The sequence below is a fragment of the Taudactylus pleione genome, unplaced genomic scaffold (genome assembly GCF_031769625.1).
Source record: "Taudactylus pleione unplaced genomic scaffold, aTauple2 ptg000038l, whole genome shotgun sequence".
Lineage (NCBI taxonomy): Eukaryota > Metazoa > Chordata > Amphibia > Anura > Myobatrachidae > Taudactylus > Taudactylus pleione.
Window position 1 is genome coordinate 4,865,241 of NW_028284440.1, and position 21,215 is coordinate 4,886,455.

General features: G+C 39.5%; 1 protein-coding gene across 1 annotated transcript in view; it reads left to right on the forward strand.

The window, feature by feature from the left end:
- LGR5 (leucine rich repeat containing G protein-coupled receptor 5) overlaps positions 1 to 21,215 on the forward strand; it is a 197,427-nt gene that overhangs the window by 147,826 nt on the left and 28,386 nt on the right. Inside the window, exons 12-14 of the mRNA XM_088452470.1 lie at positions 16,480 to 16,545; positions 16,738 to 16,809; positions 17,543 to 17,614. Coding sequence (XP_088308596.1) covers positions 16,480 to 16,545; positions 16,738 to 16,809; positions 17,543 to 17,614 — 210 coding nt within the window. The remainder of the gene's footprint in view (positions 1 to 16,479; positions 16,546 to 16,737; positions 16,810 to 17,542; positions 17,615 to 21,215) is intronic.

Here is a 21,215-nt window from a genome sequence, read left to right on the forward strand (position 1 = left end):
CTGTCAACTATCCCTGTCACTCTCTTCCCCTCTCTGTCACCCACTGCTTCTCCCTGTCACCTCTCACCCTCTCCCGTCACCCACTGCGTCTTCCCTCTCCGTCACCCACTGTCTGTCACCTCTCCCTGTCACCCACTGCTTCTCCCTATTGCCCACGTCCTGTCACCTCTCCCTGTCACCCACTGCCTCTTCCCTCTCCCTGTCACCCACTGTCTGTTTCTCTCCCTGTCACCCACTGCTTCTCCCTGTAACCCACGTCCTGTCACCTCTCCCTGTCACCCACTGCCTCTTCCCTCTCCCTGACACCCACTGCTTCTCCCTGTCACCCTCTCCTTGTAACCTTCTTGCCTCTCTTTGTCTACTTCTTGCCTCTCCCTGTCACCCTCTACCTCACTCTGTCACCCACTGCACTTTGAACTTGGAGTCGGATGGAGGAGGGGGGCCCAAAGCAAATTTTTGCACCTGGGCCCACCACTCACAAGTTCCGCCACTGGCTGTAAGTCAATTTTATGGCATGCCCCTCAGAGGTAGCAGTACACGTCCACTTTAGCTCCCGCTTATAGATGTTGCTTTCACAATCTCCCTGAAATGCTTTTTCAAAAGTAGGTAAGTATGGGCACATTTATGGTGAATAACATTAACTAGAGCACTTCTATGGTGAATAACATTAACTAGGGAACTAGGGCACTACTACTGTATACGGCATAAAATGAACAACCAATATGGAGAGAGAGGTGTTTCTCTATAACACAGGTTCTCAAACTCGGTCCTCAGGACTCCAAACAGTGCATGTTTTCCAGGTCTCCTCACAGAATCGCAAGTGAAATAATTCATTCCACCTGGGGATCTTTTAAAATGTGTCGGTGAGTAATGAATACACCTGTGCACCTGCTGGGTGACCTTGAAAACGTGAACTGTGTGGGGTCCTGAGGACCGAGTTTGAGCACCACTGCTCTAGAAGCATTGGGACGGGGGGGCCCTTCAAAATGTTGCTATGGGCCCACAAAGTTCGAACACCCTTGATGTAAACTAATTAAGGATTGTTTTTCCTGCAATACTGTGCTTCTGCACTTATATCTAACTTAGGGGTGAATTGTTCCATCTATGTAGATCTAGTTTTTCAATTTACTACAGTTAATACACAGACATCTCTCCCTTCTCAAGTGACTCTTGTATTATTCAGAAACTCTTTTCCTGTAGAAACACATTCAAGGGATCAGCCAGTGCTCTACATTATTATTAAAATATATGCAGTAACCGATTATTAGAAGGGAATTATTTGCTACCAATAAAAACAATGAATCTTGTGAAGCAAGGTATAGTTTGCCATGGAACTGACACTTGGTTTGATCTCATTGTCGGTTTGGCAGTTCATGCTGGGAGAGAGAGAATCAGATTTCACTTCAGATTATCTGTGTGCTTTAGGAAGGAATTCAGCAGTTTTTAGCCTTCTGGAATATCTTCCCTACATTAAATGCCTAACTCAGCTCAGAGCATGCAATGTCCTACAGGAGGGAGGGGGATTGGTTCATGGAATCTGTCTGTGCTTGTTAAGATACGGTTCAAAGGTACTGAATGGTCCAAGAAATATTGAGAGCAGCCATGAAAGGACACAGTTTTTTTTTTTCTATCTTTCCAGCAATTAGAGGAGAAACAAATCAGTAGCACAGGAGACGGAGCACGGAACTGCTCATTTACTGCTATTGTGTGCAGAAAGCTCATTGTTTATGAAAACCATTGACTGCTACAGTGTTTTCTGCAACGATAAAATGTCTCTTCTGTACACCAGGCATCATGAAGCCTGCTATTCATATTCAGCAATTAACATTTTCTCAAGACATAACTTCCCAGCTGCAGACCGCAGAAGAATCTGGACACCCCCTGTCACCCAATATAGTATCAGGGGCTTACTACATGAAACTTTGTCACCCATGCAAGACTCGAAGCATGTTAGCTCCAGCCTCAGATACTGTGTAACAAACGGATGTCCATTTCAGGGGCAAGCTCTATATTGAATAAAATGCTGTGTAAACTGGATATGTCCAGCACCACATTAAAGGTTGTATTCTTTCTTTTGAGAATAACAAATCATATTTCAAAAATGTTTTGCTGCTTATTGAGTTTGAAAATGTGGTAATACAATATAGTATACACTTAATGCATCTGAGTAGGATAAGACTGAACACATTTATTTATTAACATTTATTTGTATAACGCCAGCATATTCTATTGCGCTTTGCAATTGGGAATAAAACAGTAGTAGAACAGTAATTAGACAAGGCTGGCTAATAACAGACCATCAAAGAGGTAAGGGGGCTCTGCTTGCAAGCTTACACTCTATATGATAGAGTACATGAACTACTGATGTTTTATAACTATTATCAGACTCCTATTACTAGAACGGAAATGTACTGTAGAAAATAAAATCATATTTGCTGACTTTGTTTCTCTTCTCTGGGAGGAACCCGGAGAGGAGATGCAGCTGAGTACTTCGGGGGCAGGGCCAGGCTCTTCACGGCATTGGGCTCCGCCCCATCACGGAAAAATGCTGAGAATCGCAGGTCTATGGGGGAGGTAGGGGCATATCTATAATGAGTGCACACCCTGCACCCATATTTTTTATACTTACCTCTCCGAAGTCCCATGTCTTCTGTAGCAGCACTACACACTATCTAGAATATGGCCACAGTGGCCATTTTTCCGGCGTTTTGCACATGCGCAGTAGGGAGATTGAACTGCGCATGCGCCATAGACTCTGGGCACAAACTAGTGCCCAGAGACTACTGCTTCGTCAGAGCTCTGCCGGCCGCCAGGGAGAGAGGAGGGGTCCCCGGACGGGGAATAAACACGGGCCCCCTTCTCTCTTAATACGCCCCTGGGAGAAGCAGGAGTAAAATAATCAATTTATGGAATTTTAACAACACCCCTGTCATATGGACCCACAATTCATGGTATTATCTCCCCATCCTGCCCACCACTAGCATGTGGGTAGAATGCGTGTTAGATCCGCCAAGTCTTCCTGTGGTCCAGGGGAATATCCAAAATATTTTGAATCTCACGCACCTTCCGGGAGGTATGAATTAAATACTTTATTCCACGAATAAAATTACAAAGTTTCAGTAAACAGACAACTGCCATATTATAAACAAGTAGGGTTTTACAGCGCTCTGGGTCTCTTTTATAATTTGTCCTTAGCTGCGCCACCAATAGAGGTATCCCTCCCCCACTGAATCGTAATAAAGTAAATAGTAGTGGTGCGCTCTGGGACAATAAATAAATGTAACTCAATGAAAGTGTCGATGTATTAGTGGTTCGGGTTTGAGCAATGTCCTGTAAATAGATTCCAAAGTCCCAACTATACGGCTGAGAATCTGTCAAACTGTAGGCAGGGTGTTCTTTAAAAAATGTTGTTAAGATTAAGTCATTGGATAGTCTACGATGTATACCCCTATCCGGAGTAGATACTGTATAGGAAATAATGCTAAAAATTGTCCTTGGATAGTCCCATCAATAAAGTTGTAGTAATATCTGTAGGGTGGGTGTTCTTACAGTGTGCTTCAAGGTATCAGAACCGCCTTTACCTCCTCTCCACCTCAAATACAATACAGTGGCACAGTATCAGGGATCTTAAAAAACGCTATCATTCAGGTAGGTAAGAAAGAATCGTACTTACCCCGTATGCTGTGTTGCTCCTGCTGGTTCTCCTCGTCCCAGTGCTTGTATTGATGTGTATGAGGGGCTATGGTGGGTAAGGACTGCTGATGCACACTAATAAAGGCTATAAACAACTACAGACTCCGGTCTGAAATGAACTGATTTATTGTAACTGATTAAGGATTCCAGTCAGTATTGACTTCTAAAAAAAGCTTCCTGACATAGGAAGCATAAGGCTAAGAACATGCCCAATAATGGGAATGTATAGGGAAAGTCTCTCATGGAAAGTTCTTGTCAAATAGGGGGCGTTCCCAACGCGTTTCATCCGTTTTTCGCGGACTTTTTCAAGGGTGCCCACCCTCCTGTTCAGTCTCCTTATATAGGCTCTGTGTTTGTGGCTGTGTCTGGCGCTTCTGTGTGTGCTGCGTGCACTTCCTGGTCAAAAACATACTTAAAAGACACTGGCCGATTCTGAAATTGGACAATAAATTGTCAACCATTCTGTCCGACCAACCGAATGTAGTGTACAGAAAAGCCCCTGATTTAAAACAAAAATTAGTTAAAAATCACCTAAATAACATCAAATGTAGAAAACAATCCACATTGGATGGCAATTTCATCAATAGTGGTTTCTACCGCTGTGGACAGTGTTTACCATGCAAATCACAAGGTTACCGTAGCACCATTCCAACTAACAGTATCTACAGCAATACAACCAAACAAGAACACAAAATTCGACAGAGTTTAAGCTGTAATAGTAGAAACATTATTTACATTCTTGAGTGCCCATGCGGGCTACAGTATGTAGGTCGCACTACTAGAAGTTTAAAGATAAGAATTGGAGAGCACATACGCAATATCAAGAAAGGGTTTGAACAACATAGCGTGTCGGAGCACTTTAAGAACAAACATGACATGAACCCAAAGGGGTTAAAATTTCTAGCGATAGATCAAGTTGCACCACATTGGAGGGGGGGTGACCATAGCGCTAGAATTGATAAGATAGAAAGTAGGTGGATATTCAACCTGTGCACATTAGTACCAGAAGGACTGAATATAGATCCATGACCTGCACTCATTATCCATGATGCACCCAATCACGGTGGCTAACATTGAGGACGCTTAACATAGCCATAAATACTGTATGTACATACATATGTCCATATTTAATTCACCGTTATGTTTCTACAACATTCACCAATTACTGACCTAACCAAACAAAGAGGTGGACACCAGCACTATTCAGTGTTTATGGTTCCACATTGCACTACACTAACAATATCCTTATAATGCCTGGGTGACGGGTATATATAATCATATAATTATGGATTATACAATCAGTTATGGAAAATTATATAACAAGTTCTATAATGAACGATTATAGCCTCTCTGTGACACATGATTCCAAGTTAATCAAGGTATTTATCTATTATTAGAGCAAAGTACAGGTAGTCATTTATTCACTTATTTAGTTTGGAATAGGGATATTATCGTCAGCATAAGAGGAGGATCATATCAACATAAAATTGATTGTAGTACAACAAACTAGGAGAAAGTAGCCCGTATATAAACATAAGCAATGGCCCTTTAATGATTAACAGATGTGCAAAATGGCCACTAAAGGAGTAGCATTGTAAAATAGGGACAGCAATTTGTTGCAATAATTTGTTTAAATAGCCACTTTATCACTACTTATTATTCATTCGTTTATTTAGCAACCTCATGATTGTGTAGCTGGTTTGATATTGCTAAAATACATAGGCAAGATGGCCGCTATTCTGACAGACACTAAAGTGTCAGTGACAATCTACTAACAAGAGGATGCAGTTCTAGAGATAGCCATAGGAGACCGCGCATGCGCAGTTAACATATGGGGACTCCTATGCACACTCCAGCGCTTGATAATACATCAGCGCTGGTATATTGGACATAAACCTATGACAAAATGGCCGCCGGAGACCGCACATGTGCGGCAAACATATGAGGACACCTATGCACACTCTAGTGCCAGGCATCACAGCAGCACTGATGGACTAGGACGCGCGTGCGCGCATGCGCGCGCGCAACCAGGAAGTGCACGCAGCACACACAGAAGCGCCAGACACAGCCACAAACACAGAGCCTATATAAGGAGACTGAACAGGAGGGTGGGCACCCTTGAAAAAGTCCGCGAAAAACGGATGAAACGCGTTGGGAACGCCCCCTATTTGACAAGAACTTTCCATGAGAGACTTTCCCTATACATTCCCATTATTGGGCATGTTCTTAGCCTTATGCTTCCTATGTCAGGAAGCTTTTTTTAGAAGTCAATACTGACTGGAATCCTTAATCAGTTACAATAAATCAGTTCATTTCAGACCGGAGTCTGTAGTTGTTTATAGCCTTTATTAGTGTGCATCAGCAGTCCTTACCCACCATAGCCCCTCATACACATCCATACAAGCACTGGGACGAGGAGAACCAGCAGGAGCAACACAGCATACGGGGTAAGTACGATTCCTTCTTACCTACCTGCATGACAGCGTTTTTTAAGATCCCTGATACTGTGCCACTGTATTGTATTTGAGGTGGAGAGGAGGTAAAGGCGGTTCTGATACCTTGAAGCACACTGTAAGAACACCCACCCTACAGATATTACTACAACTTTATTGATGGGACTATCCAAGGACAATTTTTAGCATTATTTCCTATACAGTATCTACTCCGGATAGGGGTATACATCGTAGACTATCCAATGACTTAATCTTAACAACGTTTTTTAAAGAACACCCTGCCTACAGTTTGACAGATTCTCAGCCGTATAGTTGGGACTTTGGAATCTATTTACAGGACATTGCACAAACCCGAACCACTAATACATCGACACTTTCATTGAGTTACATTTATTTATTGTCCCAGAGCGCACCACTACTATTTACTTTAAGACAACTGCCATATACTTATGGAAGATGTTTGTCATTGTTTACTTTCATTTTAGAGTCCCATTTATTATTACTTCATGTAAAAATGTTTGTTGTAATAATTCAGTATAAAGGGACCCTATACTCAAACTTTCTTCCTTTACTCTCTAATATGTCGGTATCCTTTACCCCTTACATTGGTTATTCATCTTTTATGTCTGCTTCCATTCTTAAAGCATACGTAACCCCATTATTGGACATGTATAAATGTGAGTTGGGCAACTGCTGGCATAAGTCAAATAAGTAGTTTGCCCATATGTTTGTTGAAACTTTGAGGCTGAGCTGAGGAATTGGTTTGCAGTCACATTAATTATGTAAATGCTTTGCACGGATTTGTGGAGTCACGCAATGGGGCACTCACAGTGAAACCATTACAAGTCAGAAGTGCTCCCTCTTCCTATTTGAGCTTTGAGTCATTGACTTAAAGCATTGGACTGTGTTTTTCCCCATCACACACTTTATTGTGAGCTGTAGTAGAAGCCAAGATTAGGTTGAACACTGCATTTTTAATCCAAGTACAGTAAATTCATATCACTTTGGGGTTTAGTAGACCTTTGTCTCCTACTTCCACATTTATGTATTTCCGTTATGTATATATACAGTACAGCATTTTGTCAGGTCTTTATTTTTAATTTTCTATTTATAAATATTTCCAGATTTTTTGTCATTCCTCGTAGTTGTCGTAGTTGTCATAGCTTATATTTAATACTGACTTTTTCTGTGTGAATATATATTGTACTCTATAGACATTTCGCTCTATGGTCTGGAACCTAAAAATCGAAAATAACCCGGTAAAATGTGTGTATATATCATGATGTACAAATTACATTTGATAAGAATTAGACATGCATGACTTTGCTGTAGGCTCGAAAAGTCAGAGCTCTGGTTTATTTTTCCTTAACAAATAGAGAAAAAAAAAAAAAGATAATTTATGACAGCAGCTATTAGATCATTGTAAATGCATATGGTGTTCTTTCACTTGGCATTTGGTGTAATAACACTGATTACAATTTATTGCTTTATTACCAAATGTGAATGTTGTAAAACTTTCCACAAATATGCCATACACATTTCCTTGTTTAAAGGGGAAAAATTATATTTATAGACGTGTTGTGTTGTGTTTTTGGTCTGTAATGTCTGTATCTGCACAATGAACAAGATCCAAGTTCCGTGTTCCAAATGACACAAAAACAACGTTCTTACTGAAGCATTAGGCACTCTGTAATATTTTGAAAGCCAAAAATGTGGAGCATTTACAAGAGAGAAATTATTAGGTACAGATTTTGATTATATTTATTAGATTCATTATTTTTACTCTATTATTAGTTTTCAAAACACACAGCATTGCACTGTTGATGGAAGTTTGTTTGTTTTATACTAGTTTATTTCTAAAAACATAAAAATGTGTGCTTGGATAAATGTGAAACAGGACTTTCTGCTCCTAATGCTCAGCTACTGCCCAGATGGCAAGAACATACAAATAAATAGCAAAAAAAAACAGGTTCAGAGCAAATAAAGCAAACCCCACCTTTGCCAATTTTGTTGTCAAAATTGTCATGTATGATTGCAAAAAGATCATCTTTAATGATCAAAATCCAGTTGAACTGATTTTAAGCAGTCTGGACAGAAAATTCCTATGACCGATCGGATGCACTCATCAGTAAGGGAGGCAGTCTCACCTGGCCCACTCACCACATCTGTCCACTTTAGCTTACCATATCTGTGGCCAAAGATCTTGCGCTTCAAATGCCAGAACAAATAAGTTACACGTGTGGCCAGCAAAAATCTGTAGAGCCTTCTTGCTTTTATTTAGTATCAAATAGCCTATGTTGCTATTCTGATCAACCATATATACAGTCTGACCTTCACAAAGATGATCAAATCAAATGGTTGATCTGTTTGTTTATGTGGATTGCCATGCATCCAACTTATTGGTTCCTTATAGGAGATGTCCACTAAACACACTTTCTAATAATAAACTTCAAACTCACAGCACCCATTAACTGCTAATACTCCTTCTGCCAAGGATACAGTACTTCCAACACATAGCTGCTGGTAATATAAAGCATTAACCAATGACTGTTACTGAAGTGTAAACAAGCTGGTTATCGGTGAAGAGCATTGACAAATCAATGCCCTTGGCACATTCTGCTATGAGTGGAATGCACTACATTTTTAAAAAGATCCTGCTGACTATGGCAATTAGCTATTAGAGGGCATTGTGGGCAAGAGTCCTGATCATCATACCTGTCCCGTTTTCCTAATTGGGAGTGTGGTTTCATGCAAAAAAATCACATGCAGGTGGACACCTCCTTCACTCAGCTCCAGGTTTGTGTTTTGACAATTTTTATTATGTCATCATTAATGTGTAGGCATGGTAAGTTGTATCTGATTGTATTCCATGGTATGCAGTACAGACTCCTTTTTAAAAAATGTGTAATTCCTACTACTAGTTCCAGGATTTATTTTCAGTAATAAAGTGAGACTCTGAATAAGAACTATGGGGTATATTCATCACAATCCACATCTAAGGTGTGGATTGGATATGATAAATTCACCTGAAATAGAAATGCGATATTTGAATACAACGCAAGGATGTATCAAATATTGCATGCAGGGAAAGAGGGCCTGATTCAGCGTGCACTGCTGATCGCAGATCCCGGTTATCGAGTGTGCAGAATGGGTCCGCACACAGACCCTTGAATGCCTTTGCCTGATTGACAGAACAGTGATCATCATCCCCCTGGGTGCAGAAAAGTGTTTTCTTTACATATTTTTTTTTTTTTTTTTACAATGATCAACTTGTGGTCTATTTATACTCACAAAGCTGATCACAGGCGCTGGCTCTGTCAGAGCAGAGCAGGAGTTGGTGTAATGGGGGAAAGCCATAATAACGCTGTTTCCAGATGGCGTTATTATCGCAGAGCTTCTCAATTACAATTTTATTTTAGTAAATCTGAGACAGATCACATTTCCCATTACAAGTATGGAAAATGTGATCTGTTTACTTAAGTAATGCAAATTTAAGAGCTTGGAGTAGTTTTTTACGAATACTGATACTAAAATCATGTGAAACGCCCATTTTCACATTATTTTAGTACAAAAGGAATGATCCCTATGTATCATAACTTTTTGTGAAAAAGTAAAGAAATATTAGCAAGCTTAGAGCAGGGGGAAAATTCAGCAGATATACTTCTCTTATGTGTACCACAGGGATCGTTTACAGTGGAAGTTATGGTATTTAGGCATTGGCAGATTATTACAGGTTGAGTCTCCCATATCCAAAATGTTTGGGACCAGGGGTATCTTGGATATCTGAATATTCCGTATTTTGGAATATTTGCATACCATATTGAAATGTCTTAGGAATAGGGCCCAAATCTAAACACAGAATGCATTTATGTTTCATATACACCTTATACACACTGCCTGAAGGTAATTTTATACAATATTTTCAATAATTTTGTGGCTAAAACAAAGTGTGTGTACATACATGAAATTAATTTATGTTTCATATACACATTATACACAAAGCCTATAAATTATTTTACACTTTATTTTTTAATAATTTTGTGCCTTAAACAAAGTTTGTGTACATTGAACCATCAAAAAGCAAAGGTTTCACTATCTCAGTCATACTAAAAATATTCCGTATTTCGGAATATTTGGATATGGGAGACTCAACCTGTACATGAATCAGCTATTTCCTGCGATCTAACACCGCTCTTGATAGGTGAGCTTTTTGCCTGCAGAGCCCCATCTCCTGCATACACCATATTATGTGCATGGATGCATGTGTGTGTGAGAAAGATACAGTATAAAGATTAAGTGAATTGAAATATAAATATTTTTAACAAAATGATTGGGATATTTAATCTTCCACAAGTAGAAAATCATAACCATGAACAAAACACTGAAGGACACAACCCAAAATATGTGTCTGAGCTCATCCATTGAAGTAATAAGTGGAACCCAAGCATTGTGGTCACTGAGCATGTCCAATGTAAAGCAATCCAGATGTGTGTAAGTTGTATCTGGCTCATGTCCAGTCTTCCATAACAGTGATTAATTGGGGATACTGATGTTTATTTACTTACTATAGTAAATTTCTGTGATGCAAGGTAGCATTAGAGCACTTAAGAGGTAATTTAATATGCTTTGAAGCTGCCAACAAGCACATAAAACCTTTTTTATTCAAGTAGGAGTTTCATCTGAATATGATTTGATTGGTTGTTCTGGATGTCCCTGTATTTAATTAAACATGTAAGCATTGCTTTACAGACTAGAAAGACTGAATACATATTTTTAAATGTTATATTTAATTTTTTATTATTGTGTATTTCACCATCTAAAATACATTTTGTACATTATACCCTGTATTACGTCTATGAGTATGGAAACATTTTTCCTTCAATAGCATGTTGGGTAATGATTTTGAGCACTTAACCCTGGCTAAGTGTAACCAATCATTGTGTGTATTACAGCTACAGTAATGTTTCCAATAAATTCCTCTTCTGGAATTTGTAACATAATTTAAATGTAAAAATAATAATAATAATATTAATATTATTAATAATAATAATAATAATAATAATAATAATAATAATAATAATAATAATAATAAGGTACATATTGTTACAGAGTTTATCAAGAAGTAATTTGTGAACTTATTATGGAACTTTTTGTGATTTAATCTTGTACTGTTTCACTTTTATATAACTAAGGTATAATTTAACATGTAGCTTTAACATGAATAGATACAACTTTAAAAGTAACATTGGGACAGAAATGTGTACATTGCCGTTTAATTGGTAATAATTACAATTCAACTATATGTCATATCCGAGTTTGCTTCTACAGCATTTAATAAAAAAGATGATAACTTGTTCATTTTAATTTACAAAGACCATAAATAATTGCAGAAGATAATTTAAATGTAAAATAATTATTCTAGTCAAAGTAAAATCTTAACAAAATACAAAATGATTTGCATAGGTTGTAGCTAATTTCCAAAGGTAGTCCTGAAAATTAAAATTGTACTTGGTTTTGTCTCTACCAGTTAGCTATTATATTGGTTATGTATTGTTTTGTCTGTTCGGTTTATTTATATTTCTTTTTTTCTTTCTCACTTAACTTTTTTATCAATAAAATATTATGGGAGATATGATTATATCTAATGACTTCATGTAAAATAATATAGCCATCAGGTAAAAGGAAGAAGGCGTCATTTATAATGAGCAGGTTTAAATTGTGTGTCACCTCTATTCCAAGTGCAACCACTTTTGTGCTTAGTACTGGAGCCGGTTAAGGCCACATGGAATATTAGGTGAGATACTTGTATGTGGCTCCCCCTGTATAATGTAGCGGTTAATTCATTCAATCAGGTAGAAAGAGCATCTAGCTGTAATTTGTCCAAGTGTGTAATAATGCATTACTTGCATTAAGGGTACTGTAGTGATGTGTAATATGGCTCCTGACTGGGTCTGCAGCATGGAGACATAAATGTTTAGTCTAAAAGGACCAAAAGAAAACGTAAGCTTACAAAAAGGTTTGTGTATGCTTAGAGGGCTCTCTATTACCCCTTTTACACCAGAGCAAAAACCTGGGTTTTTGCTGGGTCTACCCGTGTCGCAGCTCAGTGTAAAAGGATCCCTGAAAAATAACCCGGGTCAAGTGACCCGGCAATCCAACCCAGGTAGCTACCAAAGTCGGACCCAGGATGGACCTGTGTAATGGTGCAGTGTAAACGGCGCAAACCGGGTTATCCGACCTGGGTCATGCCTAAAATGAGCTGATTGGTGGTTGTGGAGCAGTCACCGCCCACTTTTTATGACCTCACAAGTTTAGCTGGGCAGACCCAGGTTTAGTGTGAACAGGGCTGACCTGGGAGTAACCCAGATCAAAGGTGCAGTGTAAATGGGGTCGGACCCGGGTTTTTGGTGGAAAAGAGGTATATGTGACAAGGGCTGATTCATGAATGAATGTCAAAGCAACTTCATGTAATTCAGAAACTTATTTTCATCCACATACTTATAGCAAGCCATCTACCCACATGGACACCACCATACAGGAGTCTAAATCCTGACACTGGTATCACCATAGATATCTGTATTTTTATTTTTATTTCAAATATATGCAAACATTAAAAAAAAAAAGTATATGATATAACTAAACAAATGTCCCCCAAATTTTATTTAAAAAGCTCAAACTGGTAAAAAGCACTAACATCTGTCTAAATTCTCTTTTCTACATATGTAGCTTTTAGATTGTAACCAGTAGCGGCTCTAGGCCCGGGCAAGCCGGGCCGTCGCCCGGAGCACCATTGTATGCGGCGGACGCTGGAAACGCCCACCCTCCCTCTCGGCATTATAGCGATTATGTAGCTTCAGGGGAGGGAGCGGAGGAGGGAAGGGGCGGCAACACAGGACGGCGCTGGGCGCAGCAAAGCCTAGCGCTGACCCTGATTTTAAGCTTTTACATAAATAACTCACCTGCTGCTTACACCAGTCTCCATTTACAGTATGTCAGTTGTAGCTCTAAAGAGTATATCTGTGGCCTTACATATACTGATTCAATCAACAATGATAACAGGCAGGTCCAGAATAACTTTGGGGCGGACGGAGCCACAGCTCTAGGCCTCTACATAAAAATAGGCCCATCATCATCACAGCATAATGATTATTAGCCACCAGCTGGCCATAAATCATAGGAATTAAAATTGTGGGGTCTATTCAGCAACAGTGACAATGTTGCCCAGAATATTATCGGGCAACATCGTCACAATATTTTATTATATTCAGCAATATTTTGAGCAGGGACAGCGGTTGCGGTAACACGCTGTCCCTGCGATGTCACAGAAGGGATTGTTTTCGGGATTCCGAAAACAATCCCTTCTGTTTGTTCCCTGCGTATGCTCAGTCATGCGCTCGGGAACAGTCTCCGTCCTGGCTTCCCGGCGACGCGGAGGGGTAAGTACAGCTCCAGCCTCCCGAAATTGATTGATATGAGTATACAGGCTTTATACTAGCCTGTATACATGTATATTTATGTGCTTTAATATTTAACATTTATATATAAATGTTAAATATAATCGCACATAAATATTCATGTATACAGGCTAGTATAAAGCCTAAGAAACACACAAAGAAATATGGGAGCTGGTCTGCTTAGCACAGATCTTACTGGATCAAGCTGCTGCTCTCTCTGGGAGGAATGCCAACCTCCAATAGAAAATCACAACAATATTTTAGAAAGAAATAAACCTTTCTGATGAGATAGCGCTGCTTAGTCCATATTTAATCACATAAAAAAGGGGCACATAATTAATTGTAATGTCACAATAACATATAGAAATTAGCACATCTAATAAAAATAAAAACCTTGTAATATTAATGTGGAGCCACAATATTAAAACATTCAATGAAAAAAATTATTAAATGAAAAAAAAAGGAAAGTCGTCTGTCCAATTCCTTGATGATAGTCAGAAAAAAATATATATTCAATGGCTTTTTTCCTGATATATATTTATATTTAAAAGTATAGCCCATATATCCAACATATATTGTATTTAGATTAGAAATGTCCAGTGATGGTTAGTAGTGATGATATTAGTAGTCTGTGTTAAGATCTAAAAACCTTTACAATCTGGAACAAATATAGTCAGTATTTAGGTCCATTTAGTAGTGTTAGTAATAAAAAACTTCAACCTATGCGCTTGGTTAGTACATGCTTATATCATATGCAAAGCTCGTTTAAAGGGTCCCCCTTCACATTCGCTTAGTATTTTTAATAAGCAGCTATGTATTTAAATTCAATTGTTGCATATAAGGCACAGAGTCCTATCCATGACAGACTTGCATTTGCGGGTACCGGTACCTTATTATAAATTTCTCCTCATGCAGTCAGTTCCCCACGGTGGTCAGCGTGTCAGCGTATGTAGCGTTTAAATCCTGAAGCAGGGATCACAAGTGGATAGATAACGCATTTCTCCACCTCCAATAGTACTCAGCGGTTTCCTCAGATGAAGCCGCTGAGAATGTGAAGGGGGACCCTTTAAACGAGCCTTGCATATGATATAAACATGTACTAACCAAGAACATAGGATGAAGTTTTTTATTACTAACACTACTAAATGGACCTAAATATTAACTATATTTGTTCCGGATTGTAAAGGTTTTTAGATCTTAACACAGACTACTAATATCATCACTACTAACCATCACTGGACATTTCTAATCTAAATACAATATATGTTGGATATATGGGCTATACTTTTTAATATAAATATAAATCAGGAATAAAGCCATTGAATATTTTTTTTTTCTGACTATCATCAAGGAATTGGACAGACAACTTTCCTTTTTTTTCCATTTAATAATTTTTTTTCATTGAATGTTTTAATATTGTGGATCCACATTAATATTACAAGGTTTTTATTTTTATTATATGTGCTAATTTCTATATGTTATTGTGACATTACAATTAATTATGTGCCCCTTTTTTATGTGATTAATAATGGACTAAGCAGCGCTATCTCATCAGAAAGGTTTATTTCTTTCTAAAATATTGTTGTGATAGTATAAAGCCTGTATACACATATCAATCAATTTTGGGGGGTTTAAAAGTCTCTAAAGTGACTTACCTGCCGCCAATCACCGGGATGCAGGGACAGAGACTGGGCGGGCTTACAAGATGCTGCAGGGACTTATGGGAAAATTTTCCTCTGTCCCTGCAGTTTTCGGGAAATATAAGTATTTTCTTCATGTAACACCATTCTGAAATGGTGTTATATAAAGGAAATATTTATCGGGTGAATTAACACTTTTTGCTTTGCTGAATAGCAAAAAGTGTTAAAGCACTGTATAGATCAATGGCCAATGGCTGATCCCTACAGTGCGGTATTCAGCGAGATGGGAATCAGTGGAGAAGATAATTGCGTTATCTTCTCCATTATCCCATTGCTGGAGAGCTACATAAAAAATACGGAAATCATGGTTTCCGTATTTTTTATGTTAAAAAATCAATGCTGAATAGACACCAGAATGTTTATTCTCCACACAAAATAAGGCAATTTTCTACTTTTCCATATTTAGGAAGATATTGGGGCTAATAGTGTACACGCCCAAATGGCACTGCCCACACCCGCACAGCACTGGTCACACCTCCTCTGCTTCTCATAATAGGTCCTTGAATGTTTTTCATATCCATGTGGCCCTTAATCCAGTCCTGATAACAGGCAATAATAATATGGACCTAGAAAAAAATAATTTTACCTATTTGGAATCAGTAAAGGTCCTCATCTGTTTAATAGTTTTTCTCAAGTACTAAATTTAATATACAGTAGTTGCTATTCACTATAATATGACGGCACCCACATAAACATGGCCATGAGCACTTATGGACGTTCCTTCCTAAGCACATGGCACAAAATGCTATCTGGAATTAAATTGAATGCCACAAAATACTTGTGATGAAAATAAAAAGTCACTTAGCTATTATATACCATTCAGTGCAACAAATTCTACCCCATCTTTACTATTGCAATGCTATGAGAGATCCCTGAGGAAAAATGACATGATACTATACAGCTACACTTCTGTTGTAGCTTTTCTCATAGAAAGTATATACTGCCTGTGGAATAATACCTTGGTTTTTGGGACACTTTTTATCATGGGGGCTAGCTGTCAAAGTGATGTTAGAAATGGTCACAGGCAAGCTCTTCGATATGTTGTTTATTAATCTGGTGTCCATTTACAAGCTTAAAGTTTGTGCCCAGATTTCACATTATTCAATTAAAATCTATTTTTTAGTGGTTAAACAAACATGTAGCATCACTTAGTAATTAATATTTGCTTTATTATTTCAGAGACTTATCGTATAATCATATCAAGGATTTGCCAAGCTTCTCTGGGTGTCAGCGGCTTCAGAAGATGTGAGTATTTATTACATGTGCAGGTGTTGTACAGATCATTCTCCCACTGCCTCTTAAGCCTTCCACATCATATCACTTCAAACATAAAATCTTTACCTCCATTAACACTAAAAGGTGATATGATGGTGGAAAAAGGATTGTTATGGAATTTCATGCTCTTGCAACCCACTTATAATTTGTCTGTCTTTTCAGAGATCTGCGTCATAATGAAATCTATGAAATTAGATCCAGCACCTTTCAGCAGCTGATTGTTCTGCGATCTTTGTGAGTGCACTGCAAATCCCTTACTTGTTTGATACCATACAGCTTGGGGTCTTAAACACTATAATTACATTAACTAATTAATTAAGCTAACACAGAAAGAATATCCTCTAATATATATATATAAACAAATATAATATATATATACAGTATACACACACATATACACAGTAAACAGCAGAGGTAGCACTCAGGGACTTATTTATTGATTATTGATAAACCGTCTTTAGGGTTACCATATCCCTGAAGACAGTTTACCAATACACCGAAACATTGGAAACTCTTTTGAAGTCCAGTTTATTTCCATGAGTACCAAGTCCCTGAGTGCCACCTCTGCTGTTTACTAGATTTGTCCTCTAAATGTAGGCACCTTGGCTTTTATGACTGTTTGCTGGAGTGCCGGATCCAGGTTTATATATACATATACTGTATATATTTCTTGCATTAGAATAAAGTAGAATACAAGTAGAAATCACTTTAAGTTTGTGGTTCACAGACCTGACTTTCTTAGTAATACTTTCATTATTATATATTCCGATATTTCAGTTAAGATTTTGAATAATATTTAATATCTGCACGGAAATAAATTATATAGTAAACAGACTTTATCCTAAAAGAAGATATATTCTAGTTTGCATCCCATCACTTGTGTAGTCTGGATAGTATATGCAATTAAAACATATAATGGATATATTAAATAATTGTACAATAAACTCCTACTTTTTATTTATTACAGGGACTTGGCATGGAACAAAATAGCACTTATTCACCCTAACTCATTTTCATCTTTACCTGCTCTTACCAAACTGTAAGTAATATTCAAACAAATGTGCTATACTGAGTGTCTCACATTAATAGAGTATTTTGGTTACGCATAAGTCAGAGGTTCCCAAACTTGGCCTTCAAGGCATCCTAACGTTTCAAGTTTTAAGGATACCCATGGTTGAGCACAGGCAGTTGTATCAAAAGTCTGAGATACTAAATCAGTCACCTGTGCCCAAGCATGGTTATCCTTAAAATGTGGACTGTTAGGGTGCCTTGAGGACCAAGTTTGGGAACCTCTGGCATAAGTGTATAATTATTAATAGTTAATGCATTTGTTCACATCAGCCTATGGCTATACAGACTATACATATTGTCCTAGATTTGTACCTGTGGTATTGTTGAATGCTGGCTGTAGTATATGATAAATGTAACACACACGTGTTGTATATGACAGATGTGTCAGACATATTCTCACTTTGGGCGAGATGCACTAAAGGGAAAATGCAGCCAAAAATAAACAGCATTGCATGTACCAATATAGACCAAATTAAGGGTTAAAAGAGATTTTCCAAAAAATGGCCAAACGTTGTGATTGTGTGTCGGGATATATCCAGATCTCAGACCTAACATTGCCATAAACCCTTCTCACATATGTGCCAGTCAGGAATTCCAAACATTTGTTACATATAAGAAGGGTTTCTTAATGTATGCCGGAGAGTTATGAAGTTAAGCAGTTATTTTTATGGGGGTCAGGTAGGGTTGACCATTAGATACCAGTTTGCAAAATGGTCAAATACCATTCAAATTGTAGATCTGTAGGCAATTATTTGTAATGAGACTCAGGGGTCTATTTACTAAGTAGTGTTAGGAGACAGAGTGAAAAGTCATAAGGTACCAGCCAATCAGCTCCTAACTGCCATCTCATAGGCTGTGTTTGAAAAATGACAGTTGGGAGCTGTTTGGTTGGCACCTTATCACTCTGTCTCCTGACACTGCTTAGTAAATAGACCGCTTAGTGGTGCCAGAAATCCCCCTGCTTACTGCTGTCATCATGTTGTTTTCTGAGACTCACAGTGATGTAGACAAAGCAAATGGATTTACAGTGGCAAGGCTGGATCAGAGGTTGTATTTGGCTTCATATATCCAGCCCTGTATTTACCTGCTTCTCCAGCAATCTGTGGGTATGCTATCATACAAAGAGATAAACAGAACATAAAAGTATAATTAGAAGCCACTGACCATCCAGCTGCGGAGCAGTCTGTGACTTTCTACCATTATTGGTTATGGAAGTGGCACAAAGGAGAGGCAGCAATGGTTCCCTTGTAGGGTTTAATGAAGAGTTGCGCTCACAATGTGGACAGGGAAAGACTCATATATGTGCAATTATGTGTATGTGTTCAATCTCACAATGTATATGGCTACATAGCATTAGCACATGTGCTGGCATAACGTTGTGATTAACAAGTGTGTACTTTTACCCCACAATAGCATAAGGAAAGTGTAGGGCATACTTGCCTACACTCCCGGAAGTCGCGGAAGGGCCCCGATTTTTCGGTTAGCCCCCCATACTCCGGAAGTCTAGGCAGATCTCAGCATCCTGCCTACTTCCTAGCAAAGCGGGCAGGATGGGGAGAATTAATGGGGAATTTGCATCTGTCCGTAGAGAGTGGGCGGGGCTAAATGACGCAAATGGCCTAATTACATCTACCGCCCAGCCACGCTACCTGAACTGGCCAACATCAGGGGCTCTCCTGGAGAGGATTTATACAAAGTTGGTAAGAATGGCGTTTGGGCAGTGCAGAGATGCCGTAGAGATGTGGCCTGACAGTGGGCCTGATTCAGAGCCGAACACTCTGACCAGAGTGCTCGCTCTGAATCAGGGCCCTCCTCCATGAAAATGGAGCGACCTCCTGGACGCTCGCATAGCTGTGGGTGACAACCCACAGCTTATGCGAGTGTCCATGATGATGGACGCTCGCATAAGCTCGTCAAGACCATCGCGACCATCGGGCTTGCGACGGAGACCCTGCGGTAGGGTCTCGCTGCCGCAAGCCCTGGAGTGATTTTGGCTCTATCAGAGCCAAAATCACTCCCACTGACATCACTGGTGATGTCACTGGGGCCGGCTTCAGACGGTAGGCGTTCCCATGGGAACGCCTCTGTCTGGCAGCCACGCCCCCGGCACACCCACCAAAGGGGGCGTGCTGTCAATCAACATCGACAGCACGCCCCCTTTGGTGTGAGACCCGGATAGCGACGGAGAGCCCGTCGCTATCCGAGTCTCGCGCATGCCCACGACGGAGCTCCCTCCGTCGTGCGCATGCGCGGTGGGGCAACATCGACCCGCTTGCGAGCGTCCTGCGCTCGCGAGCGGGTCTGAATGACCCCCTGTGTTAGTAGTATAGGCAAAAGTTGCATTACACTTTTTACACTTTAAACAAAAGTTACATCACATTTTTATTAAATGCAAAATGTAGTAGTGTCATACACACAAGATAGAATAGTGTCTTGAAAAGAATTAATAAATGTCAACAATATAAAATATTTTTAAATACAAAATACATATTACATTGTGCAAGTGTGTTGTTTTTCCCCCAGGCATCCGCTGTTAAAGGGAACAAGGCATCTCCTGAATACCTTGGACCTTCAGCTTAGGGCACCCGGTCATTGTAGTCAGGGCTACATGCTTCCTTTAGTGATAAAGAGGCAGTGTGTAGCTGTTCACACTGTGCGCCCCTGCACTCCACGGGGTGTGCGCGCCTCTGAGGTGACCCTGCACCCAGTTGTGGTGATGAAGTTCCACCAAGGGCGTATCTATAATGGGTCCAGGGGGGCCCGTACCGCACACCCTGCACCCATATTATTTAAAACTCACCTGTCTGTGGTCCCGCGTCGGGTGTCAGCTACAGAGAAGACCGGAAAATGGCTGCCGCTGCCATTTTTCCGGCGTTCTGCACATGCGCAGTAGACTCTGGGCACACTCTAGTGCCCAGAATCTACTGCTTCTGTGGTGGCTGGCCAGCCATGTTATTCGGCTGCCGGCCACCGGGGAGAGAGGAGGGGCCCTGCATGGGGAATGCACACGGGTCCCATCCTCTCTTAAGACGCCTCCGAGTTACACCACTGTCTATTATGTAATGCGAAAAGACTGACCACAACTTCATACAATATACTATACTATAGAAGTATATAGCCACACTAATGAATAAGTACTGTCAGTTGGTGGGATCAATCAGTAATAAGCCAATTACATGTGGCTAGCTAGTGCTGTTAATCGTAATCATCATAGCAACAATGTCAAATTTACATGGGCCCAAATATCCTTATCACACTAAAGGGTCCTATCCGTTAGCAGATAAATTTGAATGATTAACGATTTATTGTTCAGTCGTTCAATTTATCTGCTAATGGATAGGCTCTGAACGATAAAAATGCGCACTCCTGCGGCCGACAAAATGGGTCTTTTGTCTCTCCAACATGTTGGTCGATTATCGTTTATCGCTGACAGATATTAGAAATATCTCTCGCGGTAAACGACGAACGATTTTTTTATGAAAATTAATAGAAACATAAAAAAAAAATCCACTCCCAGAATGATGTCATGCAATATTGTTCGTCGTTTGCAAAAATCTGTCATGTACATG